General features: G+C 42.0%; 1 protein-coding gene across 7 annotated transcripts in view; it reads left to right on the forward strand.

Annotated features, from left to right (window-relative positions):
• Positions 1 to 17,946, forward strand: part of LOC145356518 (putative E3 ubiquitin-protein ligase HERC1) — a 296,484-nt gene that overhangs the window by 32,977 nt on the left and 245,561 nt on the right. For all 7 annotated transcript variants that reach the window (XM_080209293.1, XM_080209754.1, XM_080209365.1 and 4 more), the window contains exons 2-5: positions 2,608 to 3,549; positions 5,326 to 5,421; positions 10,516 to 10,695; positions 17,593 to 17,904. In XM_080209293.1, the coding sequence (XP_080065419.1) occupies positions 2,623 to 3,549; positions 5,326 to 5,421; positions 10,516 to 10,695; positions 17,593 to 17,904 (1,515 nt within the window). In that variant the 5' untranslated portion in view covers positions 2,608 to 2,622. The remainder of the gene's footprint in view (positions 1 to 2,607; positions 3,550 to 5,325; positions 5,422 to 10,515; positions 10,696 to 17,592; positions 17,905 to 17,946) is intronic.

Consider the following 17,946-nt stretch of genomic DNA (forward strand, 5'->3'; position numbering starts at 1 on the left):
TAGTAAAAACATTTACAAGTCTATAAAAAGAAAGAGTAGTAGCAGTAGGCATTGAACCCTTAGAAGTGAGACTGAGGAGTTAGTGATGGGAAACAAGGAAATGGCAGATTCTGAACAAGTATTTTATATCTGTCTTCACAAAGCACCCCAAGAATAATGCAACAGGTGTGGCAAAAGGAGGGAGGAAATTAAACAATCACAAGCACTGGAGCAAATGTACTAATGAAAACTGATGGGGGCTAAAGGCTGAAGAAGCCCCTTGGAGCTGGTGGCCTACGTCATAGAGTCTTAAAGGAAGCGGCTATAGAAATAGTGAATGCATTGGTTGTAATCTTTCAAAATTCCCACGATTCTGAAAATGCCCCAGAGGATTGGAAATCTTAATTCAACTATCCAAGAAAGGGGGGAAAAAAGAAGCATGAAACTGCCAGTTAGTCGAACATCTGTTGTTGGGTAAATGGTAGAATCTGTTATTAAGGAGGTGGCACTGATGAGCTGTTAGGACGGGGGGGGGATGAAGAGTAATGAGAGTGGGGAGTGGAGGGCAGTGAACAGGTACGTTGTTGGTGAACTCAATGAGGAGGGTTGCAGAGCTGTGAGGGGACACTGTTTGAACTGCAGTATTTCTAAATATAAAGCACATACTTTTTCACCTTTTTAAGAACAGGAATCCCTCTTTGCTTCTTTTATTTGCTTTTTCACTTCCTCTCTATACCTGCAAATCAACCTGGTTCGCAATTGAATTTCCCATCTGACATCTGTCTCATTGCAAGGGGAATGGAGTATAAAAGTAAGGACATCTTGCTATAGTTGTACAGGGCATTGGTGAGACTGCAGCTAGGGTATTATGTACAGTTTTGCTCTGTTTACTTGAGGTCTATAGTTACACTAGAAGCATTTCCGGGAGGGTTCAATAGAATAACTTCTGGATTGAAGGGATTTTCCTGAAGAAAGTTTGCACCCAAGATCATTGGAGTTTAGAAGAATGATTTGATTTATTATTGTCTCATGTATCAGGATGCAGTGAGAAGTATTGTTTCTTGTGCGCTATACAGACAAAAACATACCATTCATAGAGTACATAGGGGAGAAGGAAGGGAGAGGCTGCACAACATAATGAATGTTAGTGTTTAAGAGAGAGTTCATTTTTAAGAGCATAGAACAAGAGTGAAAGAATTAGAGGGTATGCTGGCGACAGCTCGCAAGACATCGCTTCTCTGGAGAGGTGATCTTATTGAAACATTTAAGATTCTGAGGGGACTTGAAGGTAGATGTTGAGGGAGTTCAAAGCTGAGTTAAGGAGATTTTTGATTGATAAAGGATGATAATAGGGATAGATGGGAAAGTGGAGAAAAGGCCATATTTGACCAGCTGTTATCTTACTGAATGGCAGAGCAGGCTTGATGTCTGAATGGACTACTCATAATTCCAATGTCAAGGAGGCTTGTGTGGTGCATAAATGCTGGCATAGATGATTGGGTAAGAAGTCTCTCAACACCAGGTTAAAATCCAAAAAGTTTATTTGGTAGCACAAGCCATTTAGCTTTCAGAGCACTGCCCCTTCATCAGGTGGGTGGGAGTTCTGTTCACAAACAAGGCATATAAAGACACAAACTCAATTTACAAAATAATGTTTGGAATGTGAGTCTTTACGGGTAATCAAGTCTTAAAAGTACGGACAATGTGAGTGGAGAGAGGGTTAAGCATTGATTAAAGAGATGTGTATTGTCTCCAGCCAGGACAGATAGTGAGATTTTGCAAACCCAGGCAAATCGTGGGGGTTACAGATAGTGTAATATGAACCCAAGATCCCGGTTGAGGCTGTCCTCGTGCAGAACTTGGCTATCAGTCTCTACTCAGTGACTCTGCTGTGTGTCATGAAGGTTGCCTTGGAGAATGCTTACCCGAAGATCAGAGGCTGAATGCCTGTGACTACTGAAATGTTCCCCAACAGGAAGAGATGGCATCGACACAGAGGTTATCATCTCACATGAGAACACCATCCACCAGATACATGGCCCATACGCTTGCAACTCGGCCAATGTTGTCTACCTGATATGCTGCAGAAAAGGATGTCCCGAGGCATGGTACACTGGGGAGACTATGCAAACACTATGACAATGAATGAATGAACACCGCTCAACAATCACCAGGCAAGAGTGTTCTCTTCCTGTTGGGGAACACTTTAGCAGCCATGAGTATTCGGTTTCTGATCTTCAGGTAAGCGTTCTCCAAGGCGGCCTTCACGACACACAACATGATGAAGGGGCAGCACTCTGAAAGCTAGTGGCTTGTGTTACCAAATAAACCTGTTGGACTTTAACCTGGTGTTATGAGACTTATTACTGTGTTTACCCACAGTGCAACGCCGGCATCTTCACGTCATGGATGATTGGGGCAGGATGAACTTTTTCTGTTTTTAAATTCTCTGTAAACAAAATGCAGTTAACTTAAGATAGAGTTGCATTCAAACTTTTTCAACCCTTGATTTAACTTGTGGATAATTGTACAGGGTACCACATCTTACTTTATAGGCATTGTAGAGAGACTTATAGATGGTGATAACAATACCCAAAAGACTTACGTTTTCTTTTTTCTTTTTTCCAGATTCAGCGTTATAAGATGGTTACATGTCCCACAAATGTAATACTCAAGTGGCTTGAACACCTGAATAGTTCCTGGGCCTTGGAAGATAGTGAATCTGCAGCCACGAGGGAAGGTGCCTCTGCATTATATGAAAAACTACTCCAAAACAAAGAAGTGGTCGGGATATCTCAGCAGGCCCAACATCTGATAGGTCCTCGGTTGCCAGATTTTGAACATGAGTCTTCAGCTGTGGAAGAGCGTGAGCAGTATCTCTCAGCACTGCTCCACAGCCAACAGAATTTGGCCAGGACAGTTTTTGGAAATTCCCCTTTTGCTGTTGCCTTACACATGCGATTATTGTCACTTCAGAGAATATTCCATGCACTTTCTAACAAATATCACGATCGGTTCAGACAAGGGCATCCAGTACAAAGGCAGAGTTCTGACAGCAGGTTAGATCTGGGTGATGCCTTGGCCAGGAATACGAGAATAAAATCAGGCACTGATGTTCTAATTGAAATGGGAGTGAAGACTGGCCTAAGTCTACTCTTTGCACTAATTCAACAAAATTGGCAACAGTCAAGGTTAGATCCAAGCTTGAGCCTGTGCAACGATGTTTTGTGCACAGCCTGCACGATTATCAATTCCCTACCTCCACTTTCTCTAGCAAATGAAAATAAAATCCCCCAAGTTGGTTTGGACTGCCTTGCACAAGTGACTACGTTTTTAAAGAAGATGACCATGCCCAGTTCTGGAGCTGACAGTCAGGGTCGAAGATTGGCTTCAGAGCTGCTATTGGGTCTTGCAGTACAGCGTGGGTCTTTGAAATTCCTACTTGAATGGATTGAAATAGCGTTAGCTGCTTCTGCAGCTGCTGTTAACGCGCCTTTTGCACGAGAAAACGAAGGAATGATTGGATATGATTGTTTTTTAAAATCTTTGGAGCAACTGAAACATTCTTCAGTGAGTTTGATTTACCAGAGATGGACTTTGTTTTTAAATGTGATTGCATAGCATGTGAATACTTGATATCCTGTTTTATTGCTTTCATTTGCAAAATTTACTGTTTCCTGCACTTAATTGGTAGATGTTCTCCATGTGTTGTACCAGTAAAGCAGAAGATTGTGTAAACTGATTCTGTGGTGAATTGATGCTTTTAGAAAAACTGAAAAGCAAATTAATTCAAACCAAGAATGTAACATGACAGCAGTATATTAAATTAAAATTGAATAGTACTATATTGGTATCAAACTCACCCTCTCTTATTTGCAGTCTGTTCCTATACAAAAGTTGATTTTAGCTTAAAAGAATCTCTAATAATTCATAGAGGGAACTTAAGTGGGCAATGACGAAGCTTTCTCCCCACATGCTATTGCAAAGCAACTTAATAAATAACTCAAATGAAGGAACTTTAAACTCAGAGTGCGGGCTATCATTGATAACATGAAGTTGAGTTTTTCATTTTGAAAAATAAACTGTTCAATCATTTGAATGAAACCAAATAAATATCTCAGCAAGTAAATTTACTGTACTCAAATTATGACTTTGTAAAACTTAAAGCACTGTAAAGTGGATATATTATTGGTCATATTCTAACCAACAAAGGGAAGGGAAGGATGAGAAGAGAATGATTTTGTTTCCATTTCCTCATGTATTCATCGCTGCTGATATTCCTTCATACTGTTCTTCCATCATTCCTTTTGAGCCTGTCTTTCCCCATTGAATTTAATGGTTTTGCCATGGAACATAGAGCTCATAATTTCTTTTGTTTTATTTAACGAGAAAATCCTTTGCTCAATCTTGCAAACCTATCTGTTATTATAACTAATCATTTTCACCAAATCTTCCCTGCTAATTCAGAGAGTGGGATTTTCTGGCTGTTCCTGCCAAGTGGGATCTTATAGTCCTGCCAACCATGACCCCCGGTCGCTGGGTTTCTCGGCAGTGGAGGGTGAAAACAACTGGAAACTCCATTGACAGCAGCGGGATGGAAAGGTCCTGCGGCTGGCCAATGATGGGCTGCTGCTGCTAAACACGCCATGGGGGATGCAAAAAATCTGCTCCAAAGTCTTAAAGACAGAACTTAGCCTTTGTCCATTTCAATAGTTTACTTCTGTGATCATGTATTTCTAATGAAAATGAGCCAAAGTTGGGCCTCGTCTGGGCACTGCGTCCAATTCTGAGCGTCATACTTGTGGAAGGATGTGAAAACGTTGGAGCAAGTACAAAGGGAATTCACAAGAGTTAATGCGGGGATAAGCAACTGTGGCTGAGAGGATAGATTGGAGAGGTAAAGTCTGTTTACCTGGGAGAAAAGGTTGAGAGGAGACTTGATTGAGTTGCTCAAGATCTTGAGGGGTATGGAAAGGGAAAATAATGAAAAACTGTTCCCTTTCAGTTACATCAAGAATGAGAGGACACAGATTCAAAATACTGGGCAAAAGAATTAGAAGTGATGAGGAAATTTTTTTCACCCAGAAGGTAGTTGGAGTCTGAAAGAAACTTCCTAAGAGGGTGGTGGAGGCAGGTTCGAAGAGGGGATTAATAAAAGGATTTGGATTGCTATCTAAAAAGAGAGCATGTGTAAGGTTACAGGGTTAAAGCAGGGGAGTAGGATTGGGTAGAATGACCTTTCGGAGAGCCAGTGTAGACCCAATGAGCTGAATGGCCTCTTTCAGCACTGTAGGGATTCTGCAATTCAATGGAAATGTTGATTATTTGATCTGTTTTAACTTTTAGAATACATATGTAGATAATGTACAGAATCAAGAGCTCAAGAAGACTCCAGATGGATTGTGTTCTCTTTCTAATGCAGCAATTTGTCTTTGTGAAGAGGTTTGTCATTTTTATGTTACTTATATTTTATATTTCTATTTGATTAACTGACAGTATAACTCTAAACTTCATACTAATTGTACCAATTATTTGTTTAGTGATTATTTGTTCTTTTAACATGGATAATTTTAATGTTGTGTCTATTTTTTTAATCTTACTTTAGCTCATATAATGGTTACAGCACAGAAGGAGTTTCTCAGGGTAGTGTCCTAGTCCCGATCACCTTTAGCTGCTTCCCCAATGACCTTCCTTCTGTCGTTAGGTCAGAAGTGGGGATGTTTTCTGATGTTCAGCACTATTTGCACCTCCTCAGATACTGAATCGTCTCTGTCCAAATGCAGCAAAACCTAGACCATATCCAGGCTTGTGCTGACAAATGGCAATTAGCATTCTTGCCCAAGAAGTGCCAGGCAATGGCCATCTCCAACAAGAGAGAATCTAACCATCCCCTCTTGACATTCAGTGACATTAACATTGCTGAACCCCCCACTACAACACTCTGGGGGTTACCGTTGACTAGAAGCTGAATTATAGTTTTTTAATATTCGCTCATGCTATCTGGACATGGATGGCTGGGACATTTATTGCCCATTCCTAATTGCCCTTGAATTGAATGGCTTGCTAGGCCATTTCAGAGGATATTTTTAAGAGTCAATTACTTATTTCCAAAATTTTTATATGACATAAAAATTGAAAGTATTGTGAACTGTGTGGAGGTGGTAATAACGTGCAAGAGGACATTGATAGACTGGTGGAATGGGCAGAAAAGTGGAATTTCATACAAAGAAGTGTGAAGTGACTTTATTTTGATAGGAAGAATAAGAAGCAGAGTATAAAATAAAGATACAATTCTAAAGGGGGAATAGGAACTGGAGGAAATGGCCATTGATGTGATTTGATTTATTACTATCACGTGTATTAGTATATAGTGAAAAATATTGTTTTTTGTCCACTATACAGATAGAGCATATCATACATTGAGAAGGAAATGAGAAAGTGTAAAATGAAGTGTTATGGTCATAGCTACGATATAGCGAAAGGTCAACTTAATGAGAGGTAGATCCATTCAAAAGTCTGATGGCAGCAGAGAAGAAGCTGCTTTTGACTAGGTTGGTACATGTCCTCAGACCTGTGTATCCTTTTTCCCAATGGAAGAAGGTGGAAAAGAGTATATCTGGGGTGCATGAGATCATTGATTATACTGGCTGCTTTTCCGAGGCAGTGAGAAGTGCATACAGTGGGAAGCTGGTTTGAGTGATGGTTGAGTGATGTTTGCAACCCTTTGTAGTTTATTGTGGCCTTGGACAGAGCAGGAGCCATACCAAGCTGCGATGCAACCAGAAAGAATGCTTTCCATGGTGCATCTGTAGAAAGTGGTGAGAGTTGTAGCTGACATGCCAAATTTCCTTAGCCTCCTGAGAAAGTAGAGGCATTGGTGGGCTTTTTTAACTTTAGTGACTGCATGAAGGGACCAGGAGAGGTTGTGGGTGATTTGGACACCTAAAAACTTGAAGGTGTCATTTGCGTGCAAATCACTGAAGGTGGTGGATCAGTTGAGAATGTTAAACCATCTAGCATCTATATAAATACAGGCATAGAGTCCAAAAGCAAGGAAATTATAGTGAAACTGTATAGATCTGTCATTTGGCCTCAACTGGAGTACTGTGTCCAATTTATGAGAATTGTTCAGAGATGAGAAACCTCAACTAATTGATAGATTGGAGAACCAGAGTTGTTCTCCTCAGAGAAGATCAAGCATAGGTCTGATTGAGACTTTCAAAATCAATAGAGATCGGGGCAGGGTGAATAGGGATGACAGGTGAAAGGGTGGTGAACCAGGGAACACCGATTTAAGATGGCCAAAGAGAAAGTGGTCACCAAAGGAAAAGCTATTTTTACACAGTGTGTAGTTAGAATCTGGAATGTACTGCCTGAGAGGATTTAATGGTGGCAGATTCACTTGAGGCCTTCAGAAGAGAATTAGATAATTACCTGAAGTAGAAGGATTTGCAGGGCCATGGGGAAAAGGCAGGAGAAGGAGGACTGGGTGAGTTGCTCTACCAGAGAAGAGACCCAGACACACATCAAGCTAAACTGCCATCGAAGAACATAAGAGGCAGGTAGAATTAGGGATCTTCTTGTGAGGGATCCTCTTGGGACGAGTGATCATAGTATGGTTGAATTTCTGATGCAGATGGAGGATGAGAAAGTAGGGTCCCAAAGCTGTATCCTCTGTTTGAACAGAGGAGAGTATGATTGATAGGATGAGAGCGGAATTGGCAAATGTAGATTGGGGGCACAGTTTGGTTGGTAGAACAGCTGAGGAACAGTGGAGGATTTTTAAGGAGATCTTTTTTGGTTCTCAGCAGAAATATATTCCGATGATAAAGAAGGACTGTAGGAGAAGGAATAACCAGCTGTGGTTATCAAAGGAAATGAAAGAGAGTATTAAATTAAAAGCTGATGCGTTCAGAGTGGCTAAAAATAGTGGGCGATTAGAAGATTGGGAAAGATTTAAAAATCAACAAAGAATGACTAAGAAGGTGATAAAGAAAGGAAAGATAGAGTATGAAGCTAAACTAGCACGAAATATAAAAAATGACAGTAAAAGTTTTTACAAATATATAAAGAGGAGGAGGCTGGCTAGAGTGAATGTTGGACTAGATGGCCTACTCGTCCTATTTCTTATGTGAAGGCAGACTCTGAATCAAGAGGTGTGCTTCATGGCTAAATAAGAACATAAGAACATAAGAAATAGGAGCAGGAGTAGGCCATCCAGCCCTTCGAGCCTGCCCCGCCATTCAATAAGATCATGGCTGATCTGTCGCTGCTCAGTTCCACTTTCCCGCCCTCTCCCCATAACCCTTAATCCCCTCTCCTATCAAAAACCCATCAACCTGCGTCTTAAAAATATTTAGCGAGGCAGCCTCCACCACTTCAACGGGCAGAGAATTCCAGAGATTCACCACCCTTTGAGTGAAGAAGTTCCTCCTCAACTCCGTTCTAAACCGCCCCCCTTTTATCTTGAGGCTGTGCCCCCTAGTCCTATTGTCTTTTTTGAGCGGGAAGAGTCTTTCCACCTCTATCCTATCCATCCCATTCATCATCTTATACGTCTCAATGAGATCTCCTCTCATTCTTCTGAACTCTAACGAGTACAAGCCCAGTTTATTCAGCCTCTCCTCATAGCTCAACCCCCTCAACTCCGGCATCAGCCTAGTAAACCTCCTCTGCACTCCCTCCAAGGCCAAAATATCTTTGCGCAGGTGTGGCGCCCAAAAATGCACACAGTACTCCAGTTGCGGCCTCACCAATGCCCTATACAGCTGCAGCAAGACCTCCCTACTTTTATATTCAATCCCCTTCGCTATGAAGGCCAGCATCCCATTCGCCTTCCTGACCACCTGCTGCACCTGCAAGCTGGGTTTTTGCGACTCATGCACAAGGACCCCGAGGTCCCTCTGTACCGTCGCCTGCTGCAGTTTTTCGCCTCGTAAGTAATAGTCCTTCCTACCATTTTTCCTACCAAAGTGGACCACCTCACACTTGCCAACATTAAATTCCATTTGCCATTTCCTGGCCCATTCGCCCAGCCTATCTAGATCCTTCTGCAGACTCTCCACACCCTCCGCACAATTTGCCGTTCCCCCAATCTTGGTGTCATCAGCAAATTTCGACACTCTACACTCGGTTCCCTCCTCCAGATCATCTATATAAATGGTAAAAAGCTGAGGCCCCAGCACCGACCCCTGGGGCACTCCACTAGTCACCATCCGCCAATCCGAATAGCACCCGTTGACCCCCAATCTCTGCCTCCTATTTGACAACCAATCCTCTATCCACGCTAACACCCTACCCCCAACTCCATGTCCCTCGACCTTCTGCAATAACCTCTTGTGAGGCACTTTGTCAAATGCTTTCTGAAAATCTAGAAAGACCACATCCACCGGCTCTCCTCTATCCACCGCCCTAGACACATCCTCATAGAACTCCAGTAAATTTGTCAGACACAACTTCCCTTTAATGAAACCGTGCTGCGTCTGCTCTATCAAGCAATTCCCTTCAAGATGCCTCGCAATTTCCTCCTTAATGACAGATTCTAACATTTTACCTACCACAGATGTTAAACTAACCGGCCTATAATTCCCCGCCTTTTGCCTGGCACCCTTCTTAAACAACGGCGTAACATTAGCCGTTTTCCAATCATCCGGCACTTCCCCGGAATCCAGCGACGTTTGGAAAATAACCACCAAGGCATCCACTATCACCTTCGCCATTTCTTTCAGAACCCTCAGATGCGTTCCATCCGGTCCTGGGGACTTGTCCACAATCAGCCCCTCCAGTCTGTCGAGCACCGCCTTTCTAGTAACAGTAATGTCATTAAGACCCTCCAGTCCTACCACCTTTCTATCGCTAACACCCGGCAAATTATTCACGTCCTCCTCCGTGAAGACAGAAACAAAAAAGTTATTCAATACCTTAGCCATATCCCCATCCCCTACCACTAGGTCCCCTTTCTCATCCTCTAAAGGACCAACATTCACCCTAGCCAGCCTCTTCCTTTTTATATATTTATAAAAACTCTTGCTATCCTTTTTTATATTAAGCGCTAGCCCAGCTTCATAGTTTCTCCTGCCTTTCCTTATCAACTTCTTTGTCAATCTTTGTTGACATTTAAACCTCTCCCAATCCTCTTCTCGCCCACTACTCTTAGCTACTCTAAATTCCTCCGCTTTTAGTTTAACACTTTCCTTCACCTCCTTCGTTATCCACGGCTTATTACCTCTCCTCCTACTATCCTTTTTGACCATCGGAATAAATTTCCGTTGAGCACCAAGAAAGATCTCCTTAAAGATCTTAAATGATCTAATGAAACTTGGTTTGGGAAGTGTGGCCATTTGTAAAAGGTGCTAGTGGTTTGTTCGTGGCACCAGGAACCTGGGAGGAAAAAGTAAAGGGGAGAATGACTAAAATCTGATTGTAACAAAGGGTTCTTGCTAGTGAGAAATAAAATGTTACAACAATGCAGATACAGTATTAAATGTATTCTTGATTAGGTACTCTCATTCTAACACACGTGTTTTCTGCCTACAGATTTGTAGGTTAGCCTTGGACTGCCTATGCAGTACCAGTTCTCAGAACTCTCAAAGCCGAGACAGTGAAACAAGTGCGGTGTATGTTTGGGGTAGTAACAGTAGTCATCAGTTGGCAGAAGGAACACTGGAAAAAATTTTACAACCCAAATTAGCTCATGGATTTGCTAATGCCCAGACGGTAAGTGAAGGGAGAATTTGTAGTTAATTTGTTAATAAATAAGTAATTATCACTGTTTGGGAGTTAAAATAAAGACAATCTGTATTAGCTTTGTTTTTAGATATGATTTTGAAAGCTGTTATATATTCAGTCAATGGATTTGAGTTATTTGAACGTTGCGTTGTAAAGTAGTGATGTAGAAATGCAGTGAGTTTGATCACTACAGGAAGGGGTCATTTGGGATAGCTTTCAAATCGCTTCTTAAAATACACTGTTTATTTTAACTGTTTTTACAGACTATTAATGGGAAGATGCTAGAGCCTATTATATAAAAAAGAGTGATAACAGAACACTGGGTAAGCAAATGTTACCAAATTTGCTTACCAAATGGATTGGACAAAGCTAGCATGAGTTTATGAAAGGCAAATTATGCTTAACAACTCTACTGGAATTTTTTGAGGATATAACTAGTAGAATACATGAGGGATGTGGAATATCTGGTCTTCCAGAAGGCTTTTGATAAGAGGTTAGTGTGCAAAATTAAAGCACATGGGCTAGGGGGTAATGTATTGGCATAGATTGAGAATTATTGATCTGGACAATGGAACCAAATGTAACATTTCTACGTTCGCCGAAAACATAAAACTGGCTCCATGTCTTGGCGTTCAATTAACCTTTTTAATTGCATCATCACATTTCCTGCACATTTAGAAGTTGAATTGTATCAATATCCCTTTTTAATTGTGAAATAAAGATAGCGAAGGCTGGAAAAGCTTAGTAAATCTGTAGTATCTATAATGTTTTGAGCGCATATCATACTTCTCCATTTTTAGTTATTCCTGTTTTCATTAATTTCTGCATTACATTTAAATTTTCTTTGTTAAAATTATTTTTGTAATTTAGTTTATTTCGAAGTTCAGATACACCACATCCACAGGTTCCCCATTGTCCACTGCACATGTAATGTTCTCAAAGAATTCCACCAGATTAGTCAAACATGACCTTCCTTTTATGGACCAATGCCGCATCTTACCAATGAGACAATTTATATCCAGATGTCTTGCTATTTCTTCCCTGATGATAGATTCAAGCATTTTCACTACTACAGAAGTTAAGCAAACCGGCCTATGGTTGCCAGCTTTTTGTTTACTTCCTTTTATAAACAGTGGCGTCACGTTCGCTGTTTTCCAATCTGCGGGAACCACCCCAGTGTCCAGTGAATTTTGGTAAATTACCACTAGTGCATTTGCTATTTCTCTTGCCATCTCTTTTAGTACCCTGGGATGCATTCCATCACGACCAGAAGACTTGTCTACCTTTAGCCCATTAACTTGCCCAACACTACATCTTTCGTGATGATGATAGTTTCTAGGTCCTCACCTACCGTTGTTTTCCTGTCATCAATTTTTGGCTTATTATTTGTTCCGTTATGAAGACCGACACAAAATACCTGTTCGATGCCTCAGCCATTTTCTCATTTCCAGTTATTATATCCCCCTTCTCATCCTCTAAAGGTCCAATGTTTACTTTAGCCACTCTTTTTTATTTTATGTATTTGCTGGAACTTTTGCTATGTTTTTTATATTCTGGGCCAATTTAGAACATAGAACATTACAGCGCGGAACAGGCCCTTCGGCCCACAATGTTGCGCCGACCAGTCTTATTTTTTAAAAAAAACATTGACCCACTAATCTAAACCAATCCCTTTTCGTCCATAAACCTATCCACCAATCTCTTAAACGCCCCCAAACTAGGCGCATTTACAACTGCAGCAGGCAGGGCATTCCAGTCCCTCACCACCCTCTGGGTAAAGAACCTGCCCCTGACATCCGTCCTATAACTACCACCCCTTAATTTAAAGCCATGCCCCCTCGTGCTAGCTTTCTCCATCCGAGGAAACAGGCTATCACCATCCACCCTATCTAAACCTCTAATCATCTTATATGTTTCTATAAGATCCCCTCTTAGCCGCCTTCTTTCCAGTGAAAACAACCCCAAATCCCTCAGTCTCTCCTCATAGGACCTCCCCTGCATACCAGGCAACATCCTGGTAAACCTCCTCTGCACCCTCTCCAAAGCCTCCACATCCTTCCTGTAATGTGGGGACCAGAACTGCACACAGTACTCCAAGTGCGGCCGCACCAGAGTTGTGTACAGTTGCAACATGACGCTGCGACTCCTAAATTCAATCCCCCTACCAATAAACGCCAAGACACCGTACGCCTTCTTAACAAGAACTCTCATAATCCATCTTACTTTTCTTTATAGCTTTTCTCGTGGCTTTCTGTTGAACTTTAAGGATTTCCCAATCCCTTAGATTCCCACTAATCGTTGTCACTTTGGTATGCATTTTCTTCCAATTTCATGCCCTCCTTTATTTCCTTAGATATCCATGGCTGAATATTTATTTTTCTACGGTCCTTCCTTAACACTGGTATATAAGTTTGCTGAGCATTATGAAAGATCACTTTGAAAGTCCTCCACTGTTCCTCGATTGTTCCACCATAATTGTCCCTCCCTCATCCCTTTGTAGTCTCCTTTGTTTAAGCACAAGACACTGGTATTGGATTTTACTTTTTCACGCTCCATCTGTATTTTTAAATTCAACCATATTGTGATCGCTTCTTCCGAGAGGATTCCTAACCGCAAGATCATAAATTATTCCTGTTTCATTACACAGGATCAGATGTAGATTTGCTTGCTACCTCGTAGGTTCCATTATGATGTCTTGCCTCATCATGATGCCATTATTTGGTGCCTTGTAGACTTTATTTGCCTTGTGGTCGGCGCAACTTGTGGGCCGAAGGGCCTGTTTGTGCTGTAGTGTTCTATGTTCTATGTTCTATGTTCTATGCCTATCAGTCCATCTAAATGGATTCAACCTTTTTTTTTCATAGAACTTGTATCATCTCTCATAAGAACATAAGAAATAGGAGCAGGAGTAGGCATCTAGCCCTTCGAGCCTGCCCCGCCATTCAATAAGATCATGGCTGATCTGAAGTGGCTCAGTTCCACTTTCCCGCTTTCTCCCCAACACCCTTAATTCCCTTGCCTACCAAAAACCTATCTACCCGTGTCTTAAATATATTTAGCGAGGTAGCCTCGACCACTTCAACGGGCAGAGAATTCCAGAGATTCACCACCCTCCTGAGTGAAGAAGTTCCTCCTCAACTCCATTCTAAACTGTACCCCCCAATCTTGAGGCTGTGCCCTCTAGTCCTGTTGTCCTTTCTGAGTGGGAAGAATCTCTCTACCTCTACCCTATCCATCCCCTTCATTATCTTATACGTCTCTATAAGATCCCCCCTCATCCTCCTAAACTCCAACGAGTACAGACCCAGTCTATTTAGTCTCTCTTCATAGTCTAACCCCCTCATCTCCGGTATCAGCCTAGTGAACCTCCTCTGCACTCCCTCCAAGGCCAAAATGTCCTTGCGCAAGTGCGGCGACCAAAACTGCACACAGTACTCCAGCTGCGGCCTCACCAATGCCCTGTACAGTTGCAGCAAGACCTCCCTGCTTTTATATTCTATCCCCCTCACTATAAAGGCCAACATCCTTCTTGATCACCTGCTGCACCTGCAGACTGGGTTTTTGCGACTCCTGCACAAGGATCCCCAGGTCCCTCTGCACCGTAGCATGCTGCAGCTTTTCGCCCTTTAAACAGTAATCCCTGCTACTATTATTCCTGCCAAAGTGGATAACCTCACACTTGCTAACATTGTACTCCATCTGCCAGGTCCTCGTCCATTCGCTCAGCCTATCCAGATCCCTCTGCAGACTTTGCACACCCTCCGCACAATTTGCTTTTCCACTCATCTTTGTGTCATCAGCAAATTTCATCACCCTACACTCAGCCCCCTCCTCCAGATCATCTGTGTAAATGGTAAATAGCTGAGGCCCCAGCACCGATCCCTGCGGCACTCCACTAGTCACCAACCACCAATCAGAATAGCACCCATTGATACCAACTCTCTGCCTCCTATTAGACAACCAATCCTCTATCCACGCTAACACCTTACCCCCAACTCCATGCCCCCTAACCTTCTGAAGCAACCTTTTGTGCGGCACCTCATCAAACGCCTTTTGAAAATCAAGAAACACCACATCCACCGGTTCCCCTCTGTGTACCGCACTAGTCACATCCTCATAGAATTCCAATAAATTTGTCAAACATGACTTCCCCTTAACGAATCCATGCTGCGTCTGCTCTATCAAACAATTCTTCTCTAGGTGCCTCACTGTTTCTTCTTTGATGGATTCAATCATTTTTCCAACAAGACGTTAAACTAACCGGCCTATAATTCCCTGCCTTTTGCCTGCTACCTTTTTTAAACAACGGCGTAACATTAGCCGTTTTCCAATCTTCCGGCACTTCCCCGGAATCCAGCGAAGTTTGGTAAATAATCACTAAGGCATCCACTATCACCTCTGCCATTTCCTTCAGAACCCTGGGATGCATTCCATCCGGTCCTGGGGACTTGTCCACCATCAGTCCTGCTAGTCAATCAAGCACTACCTCTCTAGTGACAGTAATCACATTCAACTCCTACCATCCTTCTATCTCTAATATCCGGCAAGCTATTCGCGTCCTCTTCCATGAAGACCGAGGCAAAAAACTTATTTAAGGCCTCAGCCATTTCCTCATCTCCCACCACTAAATCCCCCCTCTCATCCTCTAAGAGTCCAACATTCACTCTAGCCAGCGTCCTCCTCTTTATATTTATATTTAAGGATGACATCACAATGCTCTGATGTCATCCTTAAATATCAGAACTACACCACTTCCCTTATCTTCCTGTCGGTCCCTCCAAACAGTCTGATACCCCTGGATATTTAACTCCTAGTCGTGGCCATGCTGCAACCATGTGTCTGTAATGGCCACTGAATCATATTCATTAGCAATGATTTGTGCCGTCAACTCATTTACTGTGTTTCAAATACTGTGAGCATTCGGATAAAGTGCCTTTCTGCTAGTTTTTGTACACCTCCTGAGTTCTTCCTTTTAACTTTTTTCCTGATCTTTGATGTAGTTGAAACATTCTCCCCACGCTTTGTCCTTGCTCCATACTTCTTGGACTCCTTGCATAGTTTCCCATCCCTTCACTTCACAGTCTGAAAATTTTCTAATATTTTTGTATGTATATGTTGCAATCTTCCTCATTATTTGCTGCATCCCATTAATTCATAACTATTTTAATAGTTACTTATTACTGATTTCAATATAGAAACGTGAATTATGAACAACAGCACTGATACTTGTGACATACTACTTACCTTCCTACAATCTGAATAACTACACGTTATCCCATTTGTCTCCTCACTTCATATGACACAACATTCATTATAAACTTGCTGTGTGGTGTCTTATCCACTGATATTGATATTAGCATCATAATACAGAAGATAAAATTCTTAAGAGAACCGATTAATCCAATGGAAAGAAGAATTTCTTTGGACCTACTGACAGTTGTTTCTCCGTTATTTAATTGCTGGGCCACATGTTACCATCTCCATATAGATTGTTAAAAATAATTTCAAGCTTTCAGTTAATAGCTGAAAAGATTTCATAAGAACATAAGAAATAGGAGCAGGAGTAGGCCATCTAGCCCTTCAAGCCTGCCCCGCCATTCAATAAGATCATGGCTGATCTGTCGTGACTCAGTTCCACATTCCCGCCCTCTCCCCATAACCCTTAATCCCCTCTCTCATCAAAAACCCATCAACCCACGTCTTAAAAATATTTAGCGAGGTAGCCTCCACCATTTCAACGGGCAGAGAATTCCAGAGATTCACCACCCTTTGAGTGAAGAAGTTCCTCCTCAACTCTGTTCTAAACCGCCCCCCCCCTTTATCTTGAGGCTATGCCCCCTAGTCCTACTATCCTTTCTGAGCGGGAAGAGTCTCTCCACCTCTATCCTATCCATCCCATTCATCATCTTATATGTCTCAATGAGATCTCCCCTCATTCTTCTAAACTCTAACGAGTACAAGCCTAATTTATTCAGCCTCTCCTCATAGCTCAACCCCCTCAACTCCGGCATCAGCCTAGTAAACCTCCTCTGCACTCCCTCCAAGGCCAAAATATCCTTGCGTAAGTACGGCGCCCAAAACTGCACACAGTACTCCAGCTGCGGCCTCACCAATGCCCTATACAGCTGCAGCAAGACCTCCCTACTTTTATATTCAATCCCCCTCGCTATGAAGGCCAGCATCCCATTCGCCTTCCTGACCACCTGCTGCACCTGCAAGCTGGGTTTTTGCGACTCATGCACAAGGACCATATTTTAAGGTTTTCACTGTAACAAAAGACTAAAAGCACCAGTGACTAAACACTGTCTTTAGCAGCAACTTTTGCTTCGAACTGCAAAACAACATTCTTAGTTTTATTTTAATACAAGTGAAAGCACACTTCACAGATGTACTTTAAACTCTCGTTTGTCAGCATTCAATTCTCCCCCAACCCCGCCCCCCCCGCCACCAATCCAAGATGATTTTTACCTTCTGAGAGTTTACTTCTGTTCTTTTCCTTTCTCAGTCAAGGAACTTTTAATGTCAGAACTGTCTTTCGCAATGAAGTTTTATCCCAGAGATTCCGACACGAGTATAAATCTTCAGTCTTGTTTTAATTCGTCATGAATTTGGTCTTTTCAGGTAACATCTTTGTTGAATGCTGACTTAGTGGAATCACTGAGGGAAAAACAATAACAAATTTCTGTTTCAGTGGAGTATAAAGGAGAATAGTTTGTAATTTCTGAAAGATTGATGTGATGCTGTAACTAGATGTGTTCTGTCATACTTCTGGAGTCAAAATACAGTAAACTCCTAGAAACCCTTCTTAACAATTGTGATCTGCTGTTTATATGTATGAAGTGCTGTCTGAAATTTAGAAAACTCCCTTTGATTTTATTTTTTCAGATTGAGGCTGGACAGTACTGCACGTTTACAATTTCAGAAGATGGCTCTGTAAAAGCTTGTGGGAAAGGTAGCTATGGCAGACTTGGACTGGGTGACTCTAACAATCAGTCAGCACCAAAAAAGCTCACCTTTGAACCTCTTCGCAGTATCCGTAAAATTTCATCCTCAAAAGGTTCGGATGGACACACGCTAGCAGTAACTACAGAAGGAGATGTATTCAGCTGGGGAGATGGCGATTATGGGAAGCTTGGGCATGGAAATAGTGCAACACAGAAATATCCAAAACTGATCCAAGGACCATTATTAGGAAAGGTACTGGTTAAAAATGAAAGTAAAATCAGAGAAAATGTTTCT

The sequence above is a fragment of the Carcharhinus amblyrhynchos genome, chromosome 1, assembly GCF_965287045.1.
Source record: "Carcharhinus amblyrhynchos chromosome 1, sCarAmb.v2.hapA, whole genome shotgun sequence".
NCBI lineage: Eukaryota > Metazoa > Chordata > Chondrichthyes > Carcharhiniformes > Carcharhinidae > Carcharhinus > Carcharhinus amblyrhynchos.